The 19,647-nt window shown below is 49.4% G+C and overlaps 2 protein-coding genes across 3 annotated transcripts in view; both read right to left on the bottom strand.

The window, feature by feature from the left end:
- The window catches only part of LOC122380039, a 44,707-nt gene extending 39,677 nt beyond the window's left edge, over nucleotides 1-5,030 (bottom strand). The window contains exon 1 of the mRNA XM_043362828.1: nucleotides 4,811-5,030. Within this exon, the coding sequence (XP_043218763.1) occupies nucleotides 4,811-4,916 (106 nt within the window). The 5' untranslated portion in view covers nucleotides 4,917-5,030. The remainder of the gene's footprint in view (nucleotides 1-4,810) is intronic.
- Nucleotides 5,031-15,700: 10,670 nt separating this feature from the next.
- LOC122379925 (phosducin-like protein) overlaps nucleotides 15,701-19,647 on the bottom strand; it is a 91,164-nt gene continuing 87,217 nt past the window's right edge. For both annotated transcript variants that reach the window (XM_043362626.1, XM_043362710.1), the window contains exon 8: nucleotides 15,701-16,217. In XM_043362626.1, coding sequence (XP_043218561.1) covers nucleotides 16,145-16,217 — 73 coding nt within the window. In that variant the 3' untranslated portion in view covers nucleotides 15,701-16,144. The remainder of the gene's footprint in view (nucleotides 16,218-19,647) is intronic.

Below are 19,647 nucleotides of genomic sequence, written 5' to 3'. Positions count from 1 at the left end.
GGATATCCATCTCCAGCCCACATGCGATTGGCCCACCTGGCCCATTTTTATCCCATATGGGGCCCATATGGGTAGCCCATCTGTAGCCCATGTCCCACTGGGCCCAACTGGCCCATGTTTACCCCATATGGGACCCACATGGGATGCCCATCTCCAGCCCACATGCGTTTGGCCCACCTGGCCCAGTTTTATCCCATATGGGGCCATATGGATAGCCCATCTGTAGCCCATGTCCCACGTGGGCCCATCTGGAACCCACATGGGATGCCCATCTCCAGCCCACATGCGTTTGGCCCACCTGGCCCATTTTTATCTCATATGGGGCCCATATGGGTAGCCCATCTGTAGCCCATGTCCCACTGGGCCCATCTTGCCCATGTTTACCCCATATGGGACCCACATGGGATGCCTGCATCTCCAGCCCACATGCGTTTGGCCCACCTGGCCCATTTTTATCCCATGTGGGGCCCATATGGGTAGCCCATCTGTAGCCCATGTCCCACGTGAGCCCATCTGGCCCATGTTCACCCCATATGGGACCCACATGGGATGCCCATCTCCAGCCCACATGCGTTTGGCCCACCTGGCCCATTTTTATCCCATATGGGGCCCATATGGGTAGCCCATCTGTAGCCCATGTCCCACGTGGGCCCATCTGGCCCATGTTCACCGCATATGGGACCCACATGGGACGCCCATCTCCAGCCCACATGCGTTTGGCCCACCTGGCTCATTTTTATCCCTTATGGGGCCCATATGGGTAGCCCATCTATAGCCCATGTCCCACGTGGGCCCATCTGGGACCCACATGGGATGCCCATCTCCAGCCCACATGCGTTTGGCCCACCTGGCCCATTTTTATCTCACATGGGGCCCATATGGGTAGCCCATCTGTAGCCCATGTCCCACTGGGCCCATCTGGCCCATGTTCACCCCATATGGGACCCACATGGGATGCCCATCTCCAGCCCACATGCGTTTGGCCCACCTGGCCCATTTTTATCCCATATGGGGCCCATGTGGGTAGCCCATCTGTAGCTCATGTCACACGTGGGCCCATCTGGCCCATGTTCACCCCATATGGGACCCATGTGGGCATGTTTGCTGGGGCTAAGCCCATATGGGACCCAGATTTAGCCCAGATAATAGCCCACATGTAGCCCATGCCCACTTAAGCCCAGATGCCCCACTTTCAGCCCATATGGGCCCCATTTGGGAAGGCTGGCTGGGTGGGTTACGTAGCGATACGCGGAAGGCGGCGTTCGAAAGAGCGCCAAAAATAATGACGAAATCACTTCTGTCACTTTTTTGGTGAGGTCAAAGGTCAGGCCACGAGAGGTCATTGAAGGCAAAATTTCGCCGATTTCAAGGTCGAATGTCGACAATTTCCAAGAAGCCAACGCATAACTCGGGAACCAATAGAGCTACAGCGCCGCGGAAAAGCGCATTCGATAGCCCTATCAACGCCCTTTCTGAGCAATCCTCTCAGATTTGACCTAACGTCAACGGTTTTGCCTGCAGGGGGCAAAAACTGCAAAAATAACCGTTTTTTCGAAAACAGTTTTTCTGCAATATCTTTTGACCCAAGCCTTGTACGAGCTTACTTTTGCCGGCATCGTGTTCCTCTCGTCAAGACGCATCGAATGAACTATAACTTGACCTTGAAAGGTCAACTTGAAAATTTGACGTCAGGTCAAGGTCATGACCTGACCGGAAAAGGTCATGTTGCATATCAGTGATCCGTATCGTCGAGTTGAACACATCTAAGGCGTTTTCATCGCTCTAGCGTGCCTCAATCAAAAGTTATTTGCGAAAAAACTGTTAGATACCTACCGTTCGTGACCTGAGATGACCTCAGGGGCATAAAAAGGGGTCACGGACACCATTTTCATGTTCATTGTGTCTAAACCACTTGTAATTCAGTGTTTGGGAGTGTTAATAATGTCTTTCGTCCAAAAGAGGCGCATTTCAATTTTCTCCCATTGACTTATAATGGGGAGCTCGCAAAATTGACCTGACCTTAGGTCATCGATATCGAAATTCTGAGGCATAAATTTTGTACACGCTATCGCTCTTATCAATCACTGAAAGTGTCAAAGCGATCGGTCACTCGTGTAGCTATGGCAGACATTGAAACTTTTTATGAGGTGAGGTCACTTCAAGTGAACTGGTGACCTGATCTTGAATGACCTTGGTCTGAAATTTTTACAACATGTGTAGAATTGATGTACAGGGTGACACAAAAAAACGGTCATCACCAAATTTCGCATAACTTCGGAAGTTTTATTTAGATCATCACCAAACTTCGGCCACTTAAGGTCACACCTATGTAGCATACATCCACCAAAATCATTTAAATGATTTTGAAACAGAGAATGCTTATACAAAATTTCATCATGTGTTGTGTCAGGTGTCAGAAATCCTAAAACAAAATTGTGGTTGTTGTTTGTCATGAATGATAGGTGGCCGGTGGGTGCTCCTAATTGCATGATGGTGTGTTATAAAAATAAGGTATACCTTAAAGGGAAAATTTTCAGGACATAGGTATAGCCGCCAAAGCAGGCGGCCCTCTCTTCTGACCCTTACCCTCCTGACCTTCAGGCGCTGCACGCGGCTGGCTCTGCACAACAAGAAAGGATTCGCCGCGTGTGGCTGCGAGGAAACGGGAAGTCGCCGACTGTCTACCTACGACGACTGATACCTGGGTCCTGGAACCATACGCCCACCTGGCCTATACCTGGCCTCAATCCGGGCTGAATGTGGGCGCACAAATTTGTCATTGTTTTGAATTTGACCAAATGGTCCACGATATGGTCCACCTTTTGTAAAGTCAATGTGCCGGTTTTCTTCCATGTTTCTGCGGCACCGGGAGGTTCCGAGTCTTAACTACATCGCTTATCGCATGGCGGATCCAGAAAGCCGGTCTCAGAACGCTGTTCAGTTTTCTTTCTTATCTAGAAAAAAGTATATTTTCATCGATTTCGGAGGAGGCGTTTGCCTTTATTGCGCCCCACCTTGGATACGCTAGTGGCTCTTTGGCTCAGACGATAGTGCAGATGAGTATCTAGTGTTCATCGTACCGTTTCGATCGTTCTGTGTTTGGTAACGAAATGTGCTCCGGTCGCCGGTACGTATACCGTGAGGCTTATGTACGTGCGTAGGTATTGTGTAATCGCTTCATGTTTCGTACCATGTGCATACGTTTTGAACAGTAAATACAGCTTCTCATTAATAAATCTGTTTACATTTCAGCGCGAAGTGGGGGGGGGGGGGAGGTGGGTGACATGGATGGGCGGTAGGAGTCATTTTGACCACCTGAAAGTTTCGCCTGGCGGGCGTATTTGTACCCGGAGAAGGCCAAGCGAGTCATCGCCTTGTCGGCGTCGGGTAACCCCAATAATGAGAACGGCTAGGCGAGTCATCCACCCGACTGAGAGGATGCTCTGTTGAAAGGCGTCTCCAGGCGAGTCACTCGCATAGTCGGCGTTCGCTGGATCGGATAGGGAGAGTAGCAAAAGCGAGTCATTTTTATCGGGTCAGACAGCGCTAGAAAGGGCAGGACTTTTTATCCAGGCAGCTTAACTTCAGCGAAACGGGTAAACTCGCTTTTGAGGAGTAGGGGAGAGTGGGGCACATTCGTGCAAAAAAAGGATAAATCCATATATCTGTTCTTTGGTTAAAGCAACGGCAAAATTGTTGATTGTAGTATGGAAAGGAACTATTGCAGATATTTTTCCTCTTGAAAAGTTATCCTATAAAATTATTGCTTCTATTAGAAAAAATGACTTTTAATAACTCTGAAGTCTGAACGTTTGCACGAAACTGCCCCATCTATGGGGCACATTCGTGCAAGTGATGGGGCACTTCCGTGTAGGTACCCTGCAAATTTCGAGAAATTACCGGGCATTACCACAAATTTAGCCAAGGAAATTGGCAGGGGGAGGGGGTCATTTCACTTGATTCCTTTCGACGAGAATGCATTGCACAACATATGTAGAAAGAATGGGCTGGCCAACAAGAATGTGCCAACTGCCGGCCTCCGTGACCTCGCCAAGTTCGCGTGAATTACTCGTCACGACGTCGCAAGCAGCCGAGACTGAGTCAGGTGAGTGTCATTAGTGAAACCTACTACAGATAAAGTCATAAATCGCAAAAACTAAAAAAAAAAATGCACGAATGTGCCCCCAGGCAGTGCGTACACGAACCTGCCCCACAACGTTATTTGTAATATATTTCAAAATTTCTTGTTGAAAAAATGACACTTTTTCAACAAACAAGTTTGCAGCCAGTAGCGGCGGAACCAGGGGGTGACACCTAATGGAACGCCATTGGTCATGGTTTTGCTTACTGAAGAAGCTCCGATGACGTACTTGGCGGCGCCCGATGGCGGCCAACCAGAGCGCAGGAATTTGCTAACAAAAACCAGACTCTACTGCTTGTGAACATGTTAAGCTGATTGGCGAATAATACATGGGGAGAACCGGGACGACATCCCCCTGGGCTGCTCGAGCACCGCCTGAAATTCAGCGGTTGTACCATATCATACTCGTAATGTCCCAGTGGTTGCTTAAATTATATCTGAGACACAAACTGATTTGCGTAAGTGCGAGGAGAGTGATGCTGTAGGGAAAGCGTACCTATGTGTTAACTCTACGCAATAATTCGACACTGCCATTCGCCAGGTGCTGGGAAGCTGGAAAGGCACCCCCTGGGATTATGACAATTCTCCACCTCTGACTGCAGCATACATGTCCGAATGCGTCACCTACCCTCAACATACATATGTACGGATTATGCAGAATACACTTACCGTCTGTGATGATGAACTGCGCGCCGGCCGGCGGCAGAGCCGCGCCGCAGAGGAGCAGCGCGGCGCCGGCGCCCAGCACGATAGCACCGGCCGCGCCAGTGGCCATCGCCGCAGTACAGTACAGTACCGCAGTACAGTACCACAGTGCAGCTCACTCGGTCCGCGGCGCGACGGACAGCACGGCGGCGTGTCCCCCACCGCGCAGCTTCCGTCTACGACTGCCGGGCCGCCGCGCCGCCCAGGCCGCCCTCCACTCCCCACCCCCCGCCCCCTACCCCCAGCCGGTATGCACATTGCACAGGTGGGGGTACCAATGACGTCACACGGCTCGGAGACCACCTTTCCAGGGATGAGCACAGCGGCTGGCAGCCCATGCCTAGGTGAAACCATGGGCGTCAAAAGCGGGGGGGGGGGGACGGGGGACGACCCCCCCCCCCCACCAGTAGAGAAATCCGGGGAGACGTCCCCCAAATAATCATCCAAGTATGCTTAATAATGACTATTTGCAGCGGTCATTCGCAATTAGGAGCCATGTAGGGGAGACCGGGGAGAAATGTGACATTATTTTGACGTCAACTTGGAAAAATCGTAAAAAATAAACTATTTAAGATTTAAGCACATTGATTGCATTTACTGGTAAACAGTTTATTTCTACTTCATTCTTTACTGTTTTTATGCGTGTTTGTTCACGTGCTACTTCTCAAATTTAAATTTTAGGAAAGGTTGACAATGGGGTGAACTGGGACACGTCCAAGAGAAGTGGGACAAATGATGGGGAGAACTGGGACTGGTCAAGAAATGTGATTTAAATGGAATACAATTAAAATTTGATGACCCATCACAAAGAAGGTGGTTTAAAAATTAATTAAAGAAATCACCTCGATTATCTTTTTTGAATGAAAGCTTAAGTATCTTGGAAAATTTTCACATGCATTTGCATGCGGGAGAACTGGGACAAGGTTTAGGCACGTTGTCCCAGTTCTCCCCAAGTCTTCATTTTTATTTCAACTGCTCTCACACACAAAAAGTATAAAGGCCTGGCCATAGATGATGTGAGTGTGCATGATCGACTTCGAATAAACGCCATAGGTACCTGCTGATCTCGCCGAACATTCGCCTTGCGTAATCCCCAGACAAAATATACCTATACATTGAGGGCCAGGTCAATTTTGCGACCTCTTCATTACCTATTAGTTAACCCGCGCCGTGCTGGTGGCCTGTGTTTTCCGTGTTGCGCTGGGGGGTGGGGGGGGGGGCGTCTTCACGCCCCCTCCCCTCCAACTCGGCTCCTGGGCCACGTAGCGACACGCGGTAAGCGGCACTCAAAAGAGCGTAAAAAATAATGACGGATACAATTCGCTCAATTTTCAGGTTAGGTCAAAGGACAGGTCACCAGAGGTCATCAAAGGTCAAATTAGTCCATTTTAACAATTTTGGAAACTGCCACCGGCTAACTCGGAAACCAACAGAGCTACAGCGCTGCAGAAAAGCGCATTCGATATTTCTTTTACAAACTTTTCTGAATATTGCTCTCAGAATTGACCTCAAGTCAACGGTTTGGCCTCCAGATAGAAAAACTAAAAATAGCAGTTTTTATGAAAAACGTTTTCTGCAATAACTTTTGATTCAAGACAGTGACATTTATTTTGCCAGCATCGTGTTTCTCTCGCCGAGACGCGTCGAATGAACATGTCAAGGTCAAACCTGACCGGAAAGGGTCATGCTGCAGTCGCTGCATATCAGTCGATCCGTATCGTTGAGCTGAACACATCTGACGTGGTTTCACTGCTCTAGCACGTCTCAATCAAAAGTTATAGCAAAAAAAAAAACTGCTGGTGACCGTTTTATGACCTGAGATGACCTCAGCGGCACACAGAAGGGTCACAGGTGCATTTTTCCGATTCAGTGTGTTTTCTTTACCATGAACCGATGTTTGAGAGGGTTTTGAACGACATTCGGCCAAAAGAGGCGAATCTCAATTTTCTCCCATTGACTTGTAATTGAGAGGTCGCAAAATTGACCTGACCTTTGGTTACAGATAGCAAACGTCTTAGATAAACATTTTATACATTTAATTGTCAATCTCTGAAAGTTTCAAGAGTGAATAGTGATCGTTCAGTCGGTGTAGCTATAGCGAGCCTATAAACTTCTTCTGGGGTAAGGTCACTTGACGTGACCTGGTGACCTGACCTTGAACGACCCTGGTCTGAAATTTTCACAAGACTTTTGCAGCGCCGCTGTTTTTGAGATATTTGCGAAAAACCTAAGGGGAAGGGGGCGTAAAACGCCCCCCCCCAGCACGGCGAGGGAGAAAATTGAAATGATCTTCTGAACGGAAACACGCTCATCATCGGGATACATGTAAACATGACACATTTAATCGGAAAATTTCGCTTGTGATGTGACCACTTATGTTACTGAGGTCATCTCAGGTCATGAAAGGTCTCCAGTAGGTTTTGGACAATAACTTTTAAGAGCGATATGGTAGAGCAATGAAACATCTTAGGTATATGATTATTTTCCTTCTCGGCAATGCGCATCAACTGATACGCAATATAATGCAATATATATATATATATATATATATATATATATATATATATATATATATATATATATATATATATATATATATATATATATATATATATATATATGCAATATAAGAATAAATGGGGGAACGTCATTAACATATTACAAGACTCAGACACACCATCAACCAACTGAGCCTCTTTCCCATCACTCCGGGTCCAAGCTGACGTGCTGCCGCCGCCGTCGATGCTGCTGCCGCCGCCGGATGGGGCCAGCTGCCGCTCCCGTACCCTCCGTCCCGTCCTGGCCGCCGCTGTCGGGCCGTCGGGCCTGTGCCGCCGCTGCGCCTGTGGTTGTGCTCTGTGCCGCGATGGTGACCGTGTCGGTGTCCGCCGCCATCGCAACCCGTTTTTCGTGCCGCCGCCGCTGTTTAGGTTGTGCTCATGTGGGTACTGTATGATTTTTATGCGCATTTTTGTCCTTTCTTTTGTCTTTTTTCATCCTTTGTTTTTCTTTCCCATTTACTTGGCCGCCCTGAGGCAACAATCGCCTATGCGTGTGTACGTACGCGTGTGTGTGTACTGTGTACACTACAGAATCCTCGCCCCAGACGGAAGCACTTGCCGCGCGCTCCACAAATGGCAAATCTGGGCAACTTGCGTGTGCCGTTCTTTGTGCCACAGATGCCGTTGCCTGCGGTGCAGTTTTGTGAAGTCTGATTGTGAGCGCGCCTATATAATGTAAAATATACATGAAAAAAAAACTGATATGCAATATAACCTTTCCCGGTTAGGTGATGACCTTCACCTTAGGTAAAGTTCTCAAAATACCCTTTTAACCCGGCAGGCGGTGGGCCTCCCGGCCACCTTCCGAGCGGTGGGGGGTGGGGCATTTTTTGTCCCCCCCCCGTATCACCGAAACTACTAGACGGATCCGGAAAATTCAAACGGCGTTCGATAGCCCTGTCAAATTTGTCGAGGTAAACCAAATTTCATTGACCTCGGGGTCACCGATGACGTCACAGATCAGCTCAAAGATAACATGTTTCACCGTTCACGGGGCTTCTAGGGAAAGCGCTATAACACGGAGTAAAACGCATTTTGTCGAAAATCAGCGATAGGCCATGAGTTGTCTAGTACATATGTTGCTATTAGAGGTCACTGGTCATACCAGGTCAGGTCACAGGTCACGTCACCAAAGGTCACCAAGGGTCACCATTACCAATGAACCCAACTTTACTAAGGTTGTGCGATGCATGTTTTATGGCCAGTTTTTCATTTCCAACTCAATGGTGCTGGTTATAAGACCATCAGGTACGGTTTAGGTCACTTTCTGCTGGAGGTCAGGTCAAAGTCAGGTCAAAAAAGGTCAAATTTCAAAGTTGATATTTTTGCATAAAATGGGTATTGATTGATGCAGCTCGTCACGGGGAGTCTAATGGTGGTCTTTGTTTTGCGCTACGATGTCTAGAATTACTAAAAATTGAGTTTGAAAATTTGACGTCGTCAATTTTGAACAGTTTTTTCGCTATAACTTGGCCAAAAAAAGAGGTATCCTTCTCAAATTTGGTATGTAGATAGGTAGAAGGCGGTAGGGGCTATCACATATCTTCCGTTTTTTTCGAAATTCAAAAAAAAACTTTTTGGATTTTTCGGCTATTATATTCAAAAATTTATTTTTTTAATTTTTGGGGTTCAAAATCTGAGAATTTCAAAAACTCGAGATAGCAGTTTTGTAGCCCTCTACATGTTACACCTTTTATGTCTGAAACATTTTTCTGCATCTCTAAAGCTGTAGGCCTGACAGCACTTCTCCCGAACCTTTTTTCGGGTCGAAAATGGCAGAAATGACGTCACTCTGACGCCATTAGCAACCAACCTATCATAGCCTTTGGAAATTTTTTTGGTCACAATGTGCAATAGCTATTCACGGTAGGGTACTGAAAGTTTGGTGACAATCGGCGCAGCGGTTCTCGAGATATATCGAGAAAAAAAAAACTTAAGGGGGGGGGGGCAAAAAATGCCCCCCCCCCCACCGCCTGGAAGGTTAATGTCAAATTCTAGTTCATTTGGCTCGTCTCGAAAAATGAAACACGATGCCGGTTAAACTAATCTCGTGCAGGTCTGAGTCAAAAGTATTACAGATAAACGTCCCCCGCGAAAACATATATTTTGAGGCTAAAACGTTTACCAATTACCTTAGGTCAAATCAGAGATAATTAATAAAAAAAGCATAACAAGAGCTATCGAATGCGCTTTGCTGCGGCGCTGTAGCTCAATCTTATTCTGATATGCCGCTTTGTCGAAAAAATGTCAAAATCGTCGAAATTTGATTTTCGGGACCTGACCTTCGACCAGTTCGACATAACCTTAAAATGATCTAAGTTCGGCGCTATCGATCTTGAATGGGGCGGGGCGACTGAAGTCTCCATTCAGATGGGCGTCAGCAGGGGCGTCGACACCGGTCCGACTTTTCCGACTAGTCGGACCACTTTTTCGACTAGGCGGTGCCCTGCTGTGGCTCGCGGGGGCCCCTGCTGCAGACTGCGGGGGCCCTACTGCGGCTCGGGGGGGCCCTACTGCGGCTCGGGGGGCCCTGCTAGAGACCGCGGGGGCCCTGCTGCGCCTCTGGGGCCCTGCTAGACACCGCGGGGCCCTGCTGCGGCCCGCGGGGTCCCCTTCTGCGGCCGCGGGGGGCCCCTGTTGGGGCTCTCGGGGGGCCCTGCTGCGGCCACGGGGGCCCCTGGGGGCCCCCACCGGTGGGGGCCCCCCGAGAAAAAGTCGGACCAGTTTTCCTTACACGTCGACGCCCCTGGGCGTCAGTGACTATACTGGACGGCGCCAACGACCTCGGATAGGGCGAATGTGTTCTTCAGAAGGGCATCAGGTGCTCTAAAGGGGTGCAATACTTGAATGGGGTAACTGCTGCCTTCAGTAGGGCGTCGGTCGCTCTGGAGGGGCGCTGTTGATTTCGGATGGTTCGACTGGGATTTTCAGAGGGACACCAGTGGTGGGGCGCCATTGATCTAGGATGGATCGACTGAAGTTCCGGTTTAGCTGGGCGCCAGTGGCTCTTGAGGCGCGCCAGCGACTACGGATTGATGGGGCGACTGTGATCTTTAGAACGGCGTTGAGGGGCGCCATTGGGCATGGATGGGGCCACTGTTGCCTTCAGCAGGGCGCCGGACGCTCTGGAGGGGCGCCTTGAGCTTGGGTGGGGCGACTGTAGTCACAAGGGGCGTTGTCTCGGATGGGGCGAATGTGATTTTCAGAGGGGCGCCGGGTACTTTAGAAGGGCGCCATTGTTTTCAGAGGGTTGCCATCGATGGGGCAGCTGTAATCTCCGTTTAGATGGGCGCCAGTGACTTTTGAGGGGCGCCAGCGACCTCGGATGAGGACGACTGTGATCTTCAGAAGCGCGCCGGACGCTCTGGAGGGGCGTCATTGGGCTTGAATGGGGCGACTCTAGCCTCAAGCGGGACGACTTCAGTCTCAAGGGGGGGGGGGGCGCTAGTGGTTCTTGAGGGCGCTATTGATCTCGGATAGGGCGACTGTGATCTTGAGAAGAATGCGGGTGCTTTAGAGGGGCAGGGCTGGTAAAAAAGCAAATTGCGTCCCCGACCAAAAAATGAGAGCGAAAAATGACCCCGACCTTTTTACGATTCATGTATGCAGGCTGCATGCAACTACGATGCGCGTTTCCTTAGGTTTCATTTCTATATTATTTTTTACGAGCAGTCATATGTACTAAATTGCTTATCAGACTCGCGCTTCGAAATTTCCAGTTTGTTAATTAAATGTCACGGCATCACTCGGTCAGCGGGTAGCGTAACAGACGAAGAACCCGGAAAGGGTAGGGGGCGCTACGATCGTCGAACAGATGCAATAGGTGTCGCTATTGTATCGGTAGCTCACAACGACGACGGCTAGAAACTGTCGACCCCGCATGAATTTACCATGTCCAACCGGTCTGACCCCGGTTCCGAATCTAGTCGTTTGTCTAGTCGTATAGCTGGCTACAACTGGTCGTCAATCAACCCCGCTTGAAATAGCACAGCCGACAGCGGGGTCGGTGTCTAAGCGTCTGTTAGTACCTATGTGTTTGATCATCTAGTTTGATCTTTCGTTAGCAACTGTCGACGGTAGTTTTGCTGTTAACGGAAGTGAGTTGTGGCTACTAATTGTTCATAACCATGTTGTAGGTATGTATTAGGTATAGCTATAGGGGCTTTTTATGTCCTTGTTAAAGGGGATATACGTTGTGGATTCAATGATATCTTTTACTTGCGTTTAGTTTCTGCTTTATTTAAAAGTTATTTATTACTGTAAAAGTTTATTAAATGTGGTAATTTTGACCCCAGGTACTTGAACTTTTACTGGTACTGTGTCCCCGACGACGTCAATAGGACATAACACTTTACCAGCCCTGTAGAGGGGCGCCAGTGGTTTCAAGGGGCGCTATCGATTTTTGATGGGGCCGATTGGGGCAGCTGTGAACTTCAGAGGGGCGCCGCGTGCTCTAGAGGGGCGCCACCAGTCTTTAATGGGGCGATTGTTCCGTTCAGGCGGGTGCAAGCGGCCCTTCAGGGACGCCATCGACCCTGGGTTTTCGGACTATTTTGGTTTCCGGAGGGGCGCCCTTCAACACTGGGGGGGGGGGGGGGCGAGGTCCTATTTCGGGGTGCCCTGGAGAACATTGGGGTGTCCAGGCACCCCTAAAGAGATATTGAGTTCGATATCTGCCTGCACATCACTTTTTAATTCATGTTCCCTCTGTAAAACGTCTTCAGCCTAGTCGGCGTTAATTGGGGCGCCATCTGGGCGGCTGGACGGAAAGGGGGGGGGAGGGGGCATGGCCCCCATGCCCCCCTGTCTGTATATATATATATATATATATATATATATATATATATATATATATATATATACATGTTACAGCCAAAGTGAAAACTCGGGCGGGCATTTTGCAAAAAATGCCTAGGCAGTTTGCAAACTGCCTGACCCACCAGACGTTTTGCAAATTGCCTAGATAATTTACAAAATGACTGACGGGCCAGGCAGTTTGCAAAATGCCTGAGTTTCTATAGGTACACAGGGTGTCCAATAAGTTCCTTCTCACCTAATTTTTTTAGAGGCTCTCTTATTTAAAGCCAAGCTTAATTTATTTTGTAACTGAGTTTTGGGGGTTGCCATGGCAACTGTGAATATGCTCCACGGTAAATAATTCGTCTAGACAAAATATTTTTTGCTAGAGAGTTCATTTCCTGTGCAGGAGACGGCTTACGCCGCAACATAGAGGTCTCCGATACGGGTACGTCACGGTGTTTAGCTCGCACGTGGGCCATTCGCGACAGTTGAGGGTGATTGAGGCCATCCAGTCTGTGGCCAATGTCTGTCGCTAACTGGATGTACAGTCAGCAAGTGACGCCGATGATTTGTCGGGAGTCAAGCGCTGCAAGTTTATGCTCTTTTTTTTGTCAGCTCTCAGGAGTGAGCCATGTGGCCAAAACTGTGTGGCGCCAAAGTGGCCGTCAAAAAGGTCCTAGCGTAAGAAAGTTGGTAAGCAGGCTTTTCAGGATGGATTACCAGCTGTCTAAGAGTATTATTTCGGGGTACATAACTCACGGTCACTTGGGCTTAAACTTAACGGAGGACGCAAAACAGTCGAAAATGTCTTAAAATGGCCAAACATTTGTTTCGTTATGCCTGATGCTAAAAAACTGGAGGGCCGATGACATCAATGTGGTCATCTGGACTACCTAGTCCGTGCTCGAGATAAAACACCCGTCCAAACCCCAAAACGGTCCCATATGGGCGACGGAAAGGGCCTTCGTGTCATCCCGCTTTATTCCTATGCAAAAGGCGATTGATTCTCCAGAAACACTGTTGGGACGCAGAATGCTTCTCCAAGAAGATCTAGGAGGAGTTTCAGCCTTCTAGCTTAAAAAGGGACTATCCCACCTTTAACATGGGGTTTGAGTTGAGATAGCCAAGTTTGCGGCGAGGTTCAGAAACCACTATCTATCTGGGTTGCAACCCCCGCGGCCTCTTGGTGTTGAAGAAATTCGTTCCCTTCATTTGAAAATGGGCCTTGTACAAGGCCCTATCTTCAACATGGAGCGACCGTTAGTGTGACGTCACCTCGTTTAGTCATTCTGATTTAAATGGGTTTGTTCGTTGAAAAATCGCTTAAAACTTGGTCTGAACTTTGTTGTGGTGCCTACAGAGTAAAAAGAATCAGCTTTATGACAGTAATGTGGCCTGGGGAAGGAGGTAATTTTGGGCTGTGACGTCACATATTTGAAAGTTTGTGTTTGGAATATGGGAAGCCTAAGATGTTTAATGAAAAATAAATGCCAGAACCGTGTTCCTGGTCATCCAATCTATAAAGTCGGGCACAATTTAACTGGTTTTAACAACATTTTAGAAGGTGGGATAGTCCCTTTAACTCGAACCGCAAGCATGAACACATTTTTGAAGAGAAAATGGCATCCGGGAGGTCGTAGGCCCATCTTCAAGCAAGACAGTGCATCAGTGCAGAGGTCAAGCAAAGCATAAAAGCAGTGCCAGGAGACTGTGATAGGCGTCTGTGGCAAGATCACATCCCAGGCAACTCATCGGATCCAAAGTTCATAAAAATGTGTTGGAAATATTGAAATCGAGGCTCGTCGAAGCGAAGCGCTGTTCCAGCCTCGAGGAGCTCACGGCGCATGTCAAGTCAGTCTGGGCTAACTTAAAGCCTGCTATGCTGCCAAACATGCCGGTTGGCATGCCGCAGCATGTATTCATGTGTTTGCCTATGAAATGGGGAGCACATTGAGGGGTCATAAACATCAAAACGCAATGTACTCTGTTTTACATGCAAATATAAGGTGAGAACGAACTTGTGGGACACCCTGTATGCTACCGTTTTTGTTGACCACAGGCGTTGACCACAAACGTTCACCAAGACTGTCATCTGTTTGATGTGTTCACCGTTCCATGTCTTTTTGTAACCATATGTTCGATTTTCATAACATGTTCGCTATCTTTTTATTGTCTTGCAACTTTTTATTGCATTCATTTTTGTATTGGTCTATTAGCTTTCGTTCCGTGTTTTTATTCATCGACTTCGCCTGATAATGGATGGACGTCTGTTGGCGATTTATTAAATACACAAAACACAACACAATACACAACCGCGTATCAATTTCGTGACACCCTGTATGCCTACATCTTGCGCCACTTCCGTCGAGGTGGAGCCACGACTAAATTGACTATGTAATGTTCAGCCACGCCACCGTCTCGTATAAACGGAGTTTACGTTATCAAATTTCGAAATTACTAGACGTAACACGGTTTTGAGCCATGCCCAGTCTGCCTACAAATTTTCAGAAAAATCGGAGGAGATGACGGATTTCGGTGTTTGATTTGACGTGGAATAGGTACCAGGGATGCGGAGCCGTGGAAATTTCAGACGGCTCCGGCTCCGGCTCCGGCTCCGGAGAAAAAAATCGGCTCCGGCTCCGGCTCCGGCTCCGGGTGAAATGTTATGGCGGCTCCGGCTCCGGCTCCGGCTCCGAGTAAAATGGTCCGGCTCCGGCGGCTCCGGCTCCGGCGGCTCCGGCTCCGGCGGCTCCGGCTCCGGCGGCTCCGGCTCCGATTCAGTACATCCCCTACGCAATCAATTAAATACGGGTGGAAGAAAATTGGATTGGTTATACGCGTTACTCTTTGCCATGACCGGCTCACCGCGTCCCCGCGCAAACGCACCTCGGAGAGAACTGGCAGAACAAAGGGCTAGGAACTAGGAAGCGATGGCATTGGAAACGCAGTCGCCGCGAATCGGAGTTCAGTGAACGATCGTAAGCTGACACCCGTCTCGGCTGCATTGGGGGATGAGGGGTGTGGGGGGGGGGGTGGGATGAGACGGTGCTGGGAGTCGCAGTCCACTGCACTGGTTTGAAAACAATGGCCGTCACCTGATGACTGGTCCTCATGTTCTGGGGATGCAGTAGACGTGGGGGGGGGGGGGGGGAGAGCAAACAGGAAGTTGTTTGCGTACTGTGGAATACTGGGGATATTCGGATTTTTTCATTCACTTGATGGCCCATGACGTAAGTACCATGTGTTTTACTGCCTTGTACTGTCAAACCGAACTAGGTCAATTATTTTTTTTCCTCTTCAAAAAATAAAAAGGAGCCGGAGTCGCCCCCTTTTTTGGCGGCTCCGGCTCCGGCTCCGGCTCCGGGCTATATTGTTTCACGGCTCCGGCTCCGGCTCCGGCTCCGGGCAAAATATGCCGGCTCCGGCGGCTCCGGCTCCGACTCCGGCTCCGGCTCCGCATCCCTGATAGGTACCCTGAAGCAACACAAAGGACTAAATGTACAATGCATATGTATGGTGAAATATGAGCAGCTTATACGTCAGCTACCTTACAATGACAATGCGATTACAGACAGGGAAGCGATGCGCACTGGCGACTGACGCTGCAGCCGAGTGACAGGTCGGGTGAGCGGGGTCAGTGCGGTCAGTGCAGTGCGGTCTGGCGGCCACACGCCGCGCGGCCTGCCAGGTGATTCACAGGAAACCCCGCCGGGCTGCGGCGCCGTGACGTCACAACCGACCGGGACGCGCCGTGACGTCACAACCGACCGGGACGCGCCGTGACGTCACAGCCGGCCGGGAAGCGCCGGCGCCGGAACGTGTGGCCACTGGCCGCACAGACCGGCAGGGTCGCAGACTGGGCCACATACAGTCCCACAGTCACAGACGGTCTCACAGGGTCCCGGGCAGTGTGACAGAGCCGCGGACTGGCAGGCCGCTAGTCACTGTCGCTGTCGGCGCCGTCGCGGATGCAGGCCGGTGCGCAGCTGCGATCAGCCATCAGGCCGTGTCTGCGGGGCAATAGGCAGCAGCCGTCAGACACCGGCACAAAACGACGTCGACAGACAACACCTCCCCCCCCCCCCCTTATCTCCGTCTCGCTATCAGAGTAATGCGACAGTGAGACCTCCCCCCCTCGTTAGCCGGGTCAACTAAGCTCGTGTGGGCGTGGAGCAGATGCGTATGCACAGAGTACCACCTACCTCAGCAACATGAACGCACATTGCACATACTATCTTTAACACGAACACCAACGGGGGCGGGCACAGCGGCCACTCCTCGTTTTAGCCCTCCGCAATCGACGTCAGCTCTAGAGTTGCAAAATTTCCCTACCGCACTACCGGCATGCCGGTAATTTTTCACTACCGCAGGTTTTTTCGTGGTAACTGGCATGTCTTGCCGGTAGCATGCTGGTATTTTTTATTTTGTGCCAAAAAAATATCAGCATATGATTCAAACTTTGGACACTAAGAGGCTCTGAAATTGTAATAACAGCAATCTTAGCCACTGCAAATGCATTTTGTGGTAGAAGTTACATTGCTAAGGGTAGGGGTAACACATCTCACCTCAGCATTTCACAGGCTTGGTCATAATTAGAATTGTCAAGAATCTACTGTGGTCTATAAAAGGAAGAATACTCAGTCATGTTGCAAAAGCACCATCAATTAGTAAGTCTAATGGTAGGTAATAGGTATAGTACAATAAAATAAATAAATGTTAGCCCGCGCCCCACTGGGGGGGGGGGGGGCTATTCATAGCCCCCCTCCCCTTTTCTGCAATAACTTCCAAACCGCTTGACGTATCGACGCCAAACTTTCAGTACCTTCGGCTGCATCAATTTGACACCTTGTGTCAAATGAACTTCGAACTTCGTAGCTACCATAGGTCGGCCGGAAATGACGTCAGAGTGACGTCATGTTCGGCCGATTTCGACGCAAAACATTGAACCACGGCAATCGCTCCCAAGAGCTCAGTTTTTAACCCGCGCCCCGTTGGGCTCTGCCTAGCAACGCGCCCCGTTGGGGGGCATTTTGGCCCCCCCCCCCTAAGATCTCGAGAACCACGCAACCTAGCGACAAGCGGCAAACGGTGTTGGATAGCCCTATCAGGGAAGGGAACTACCTTGTGACCCAATTTTATTGACCCAGGTCAAACCGATGACGTCACAGGTCAGGTCAAAGGTCCAATTTTCACCGTTTACAGGCATTTTAACCCTCGCCCGTATAGGGGGGGGGGTCGACCGGACCCCCCATGGTTTTTCGCGAATAACTCGCGTAAAAAGAGGCCGATCGCGACGAAACTTTCAGTACCCTCGCGTTAAAGGTAGTGTGCCACCTTTGAAAGATTTCCCATTTTATTTTTCCTAGGATAAGAAGCTTCTGTTTTTACCTAATATCGCAAAAAAATCAAAAATGGGCCTGGAATATTGCCTTTTTCGCCTAAAAGTTTATCGGTTTTTCGATATGTATAACAACTGTAGTGGGTTCACCTGCAAACAGGCGTCGGCAACAATCGCGAATGCGGCGCACATGTGACAATAAGCAAAGGTCATTATAGTGTTACGACGTACGGGAATGAGTTATCAGCTGTCTAATCGTAGACAACACAATGTCGAGCCTTAAACTGTAAGCCTGTATTGGTATTGTTTCTTCTATTTGGCTGTCGAACATTATTTATGGTTTGAAATATGATTTTATGTAAAATAATTGATATGAAAAAGCCGTCTCATAAGTTATGACCCCATTTCACCACACGCAAGTGGCAGAAATGACCATGATCAGCTGACGCATTTTTCTTGGCCGAAGTCAGAGCGCGCAGCCCGACGCGCCACCACCGCACCACAAAGTATGAGCAGAAGCCGCGCCCAAAGCCAGGGCCCCGGTAACGTGAGGTAGCCGAGTCGGGGCAGCGTGCGCTGACCCAAGCCGGGGCCGCAGCTTTGGGCGCGGTCTACCGCATCCCCGCGGGCAGCCCCGGGCTATCACATGACACCGGGAGGACGCGCGGCTCCGGCTTGGGTCAGCGCACGCTGCCCTGACTCGGCTACCTCATGTTACCGGGGCCCTGGCTTTGGGCGCGGTCTACCGCACCACCTAACAGGCGTGTTCGTAAACCGCAGGAGCTGATGATGAACGGGTTTATCGAAACTTGATTGGATGAGCATATCGGTAATAGCGATTTCAGTGTGTGCATTTATTGTTCATAGTGGTGTGAAATGTGGTTGTGGTACGACCGACAACCCGTCGGGGCGAATTTCGCACTGGGGTACTCAAAATTTGAAGAATTTAAGACGTTTCCATGAGTTTTGAAGGTATGGATAAGTTCTAAAAATCCGGTTCTCCTTATCTGGGCCATTAACTCCATACGGTCCAGGAAAGCTGGCACACTACCTTTAATCAATTTTACACCTACCCTGAAAATTTCATGACCCTGACCCCAATGACCTTTGACCTGTGACCTACTTTTCGAGACCATGTTTGGCCGGAATCGCGATTCGGCGTATGTCGGCTCGCATTAGCCGCGCGTTTGCAGTCTTTTCGTGGTTTCAAGCGTTGAAACATGTGATATGATGTTGCCTCCATGCATTAAAGTTGGTGTCAAGGTCACCTGAAGGTCAGGTCAGGTCATTGACCTTTGGTGACCTCGGTTCACTTTTTCGAGTTTTACATGTTTCTAGGCCAGTTTTTGGAGCTGAATTCGAATTTAGCAACCATATGAACATTTACGAAGTAGTTTTGGTGCCTTCGTAACATGTTACGAAGCTGTCAGAGGCGGTTGACACCTACTAGGAATACCCGGCAGGACCCCTACTGGTTGACCTGACCTGACCTGACCCGACCTGGACTAAATGCATAAAGACATCATCTGTGATCAAAACTAACATGATATTCGTGATCAGCGCCCCGAAAACTCCCATAGCAGCCACACTTTACGACGTACTAACAGGTCCCGATTTTCCCGACGTTGGGGTCATTGACCTGACCTGCAAGGTCAACCAATGACCTAGGACCTTAAACTTAGGTGTCATAGGCTTCCTCTCGTCACGGGCAACACGCTCTCGTTTTTTCCGCGAAACTCTAGCTCGATCAGGGGCGAAATGGCAAGGGGGGGGTCCAACGGACCCCCCCCCCCCTTATACGTTCGAAGGCTGGAAAAACACCAATACGGGCGAGGGTTAAGAAATGCGTTGTAAAATCGAGTAAAATGCATTTCATTGAAAATCATCGATGGGGAAATGTTCTTCAAACACATATTTTGCTATTTGAGGTCACTGATACAAGGTCAAGTCACAGAGGTCAGGTCACTGGGGGTCACAATATGAAAGTGTCGTGTGATACATGTTTTATGGCCCATTTTACATGACAAATGCGATTATGTGGGTCAGGCAGCCTTTGGGGCCAGCTTAGGTCACGTTTTGGTCAAGGTCAGGTCAAGGTCAGG

This window comes from Amphibalanus amphitrite, unplaced genomic scaffold, assembly GCF_019059575.1.
Source record: "Amphibalanus amphitrite isolate SeventyFive unplaced genomic scaffold, NRLGWU_Aamphi_draft 000000F_arrow, whole genome shotgun sequence".
Taxonomy (NCBI): domain Eukaryota; kingdom Metazoa; phylum Arthropoda; class Thecostraca; order Balanomorpha; family Balanidae; genus Amphibalanus; species Amphibalanus amphitrite.
Note: the sequence above shows the minus strand (reverse complement) of the source record. Positions and strands in the feature narration are given on the sequence as shown.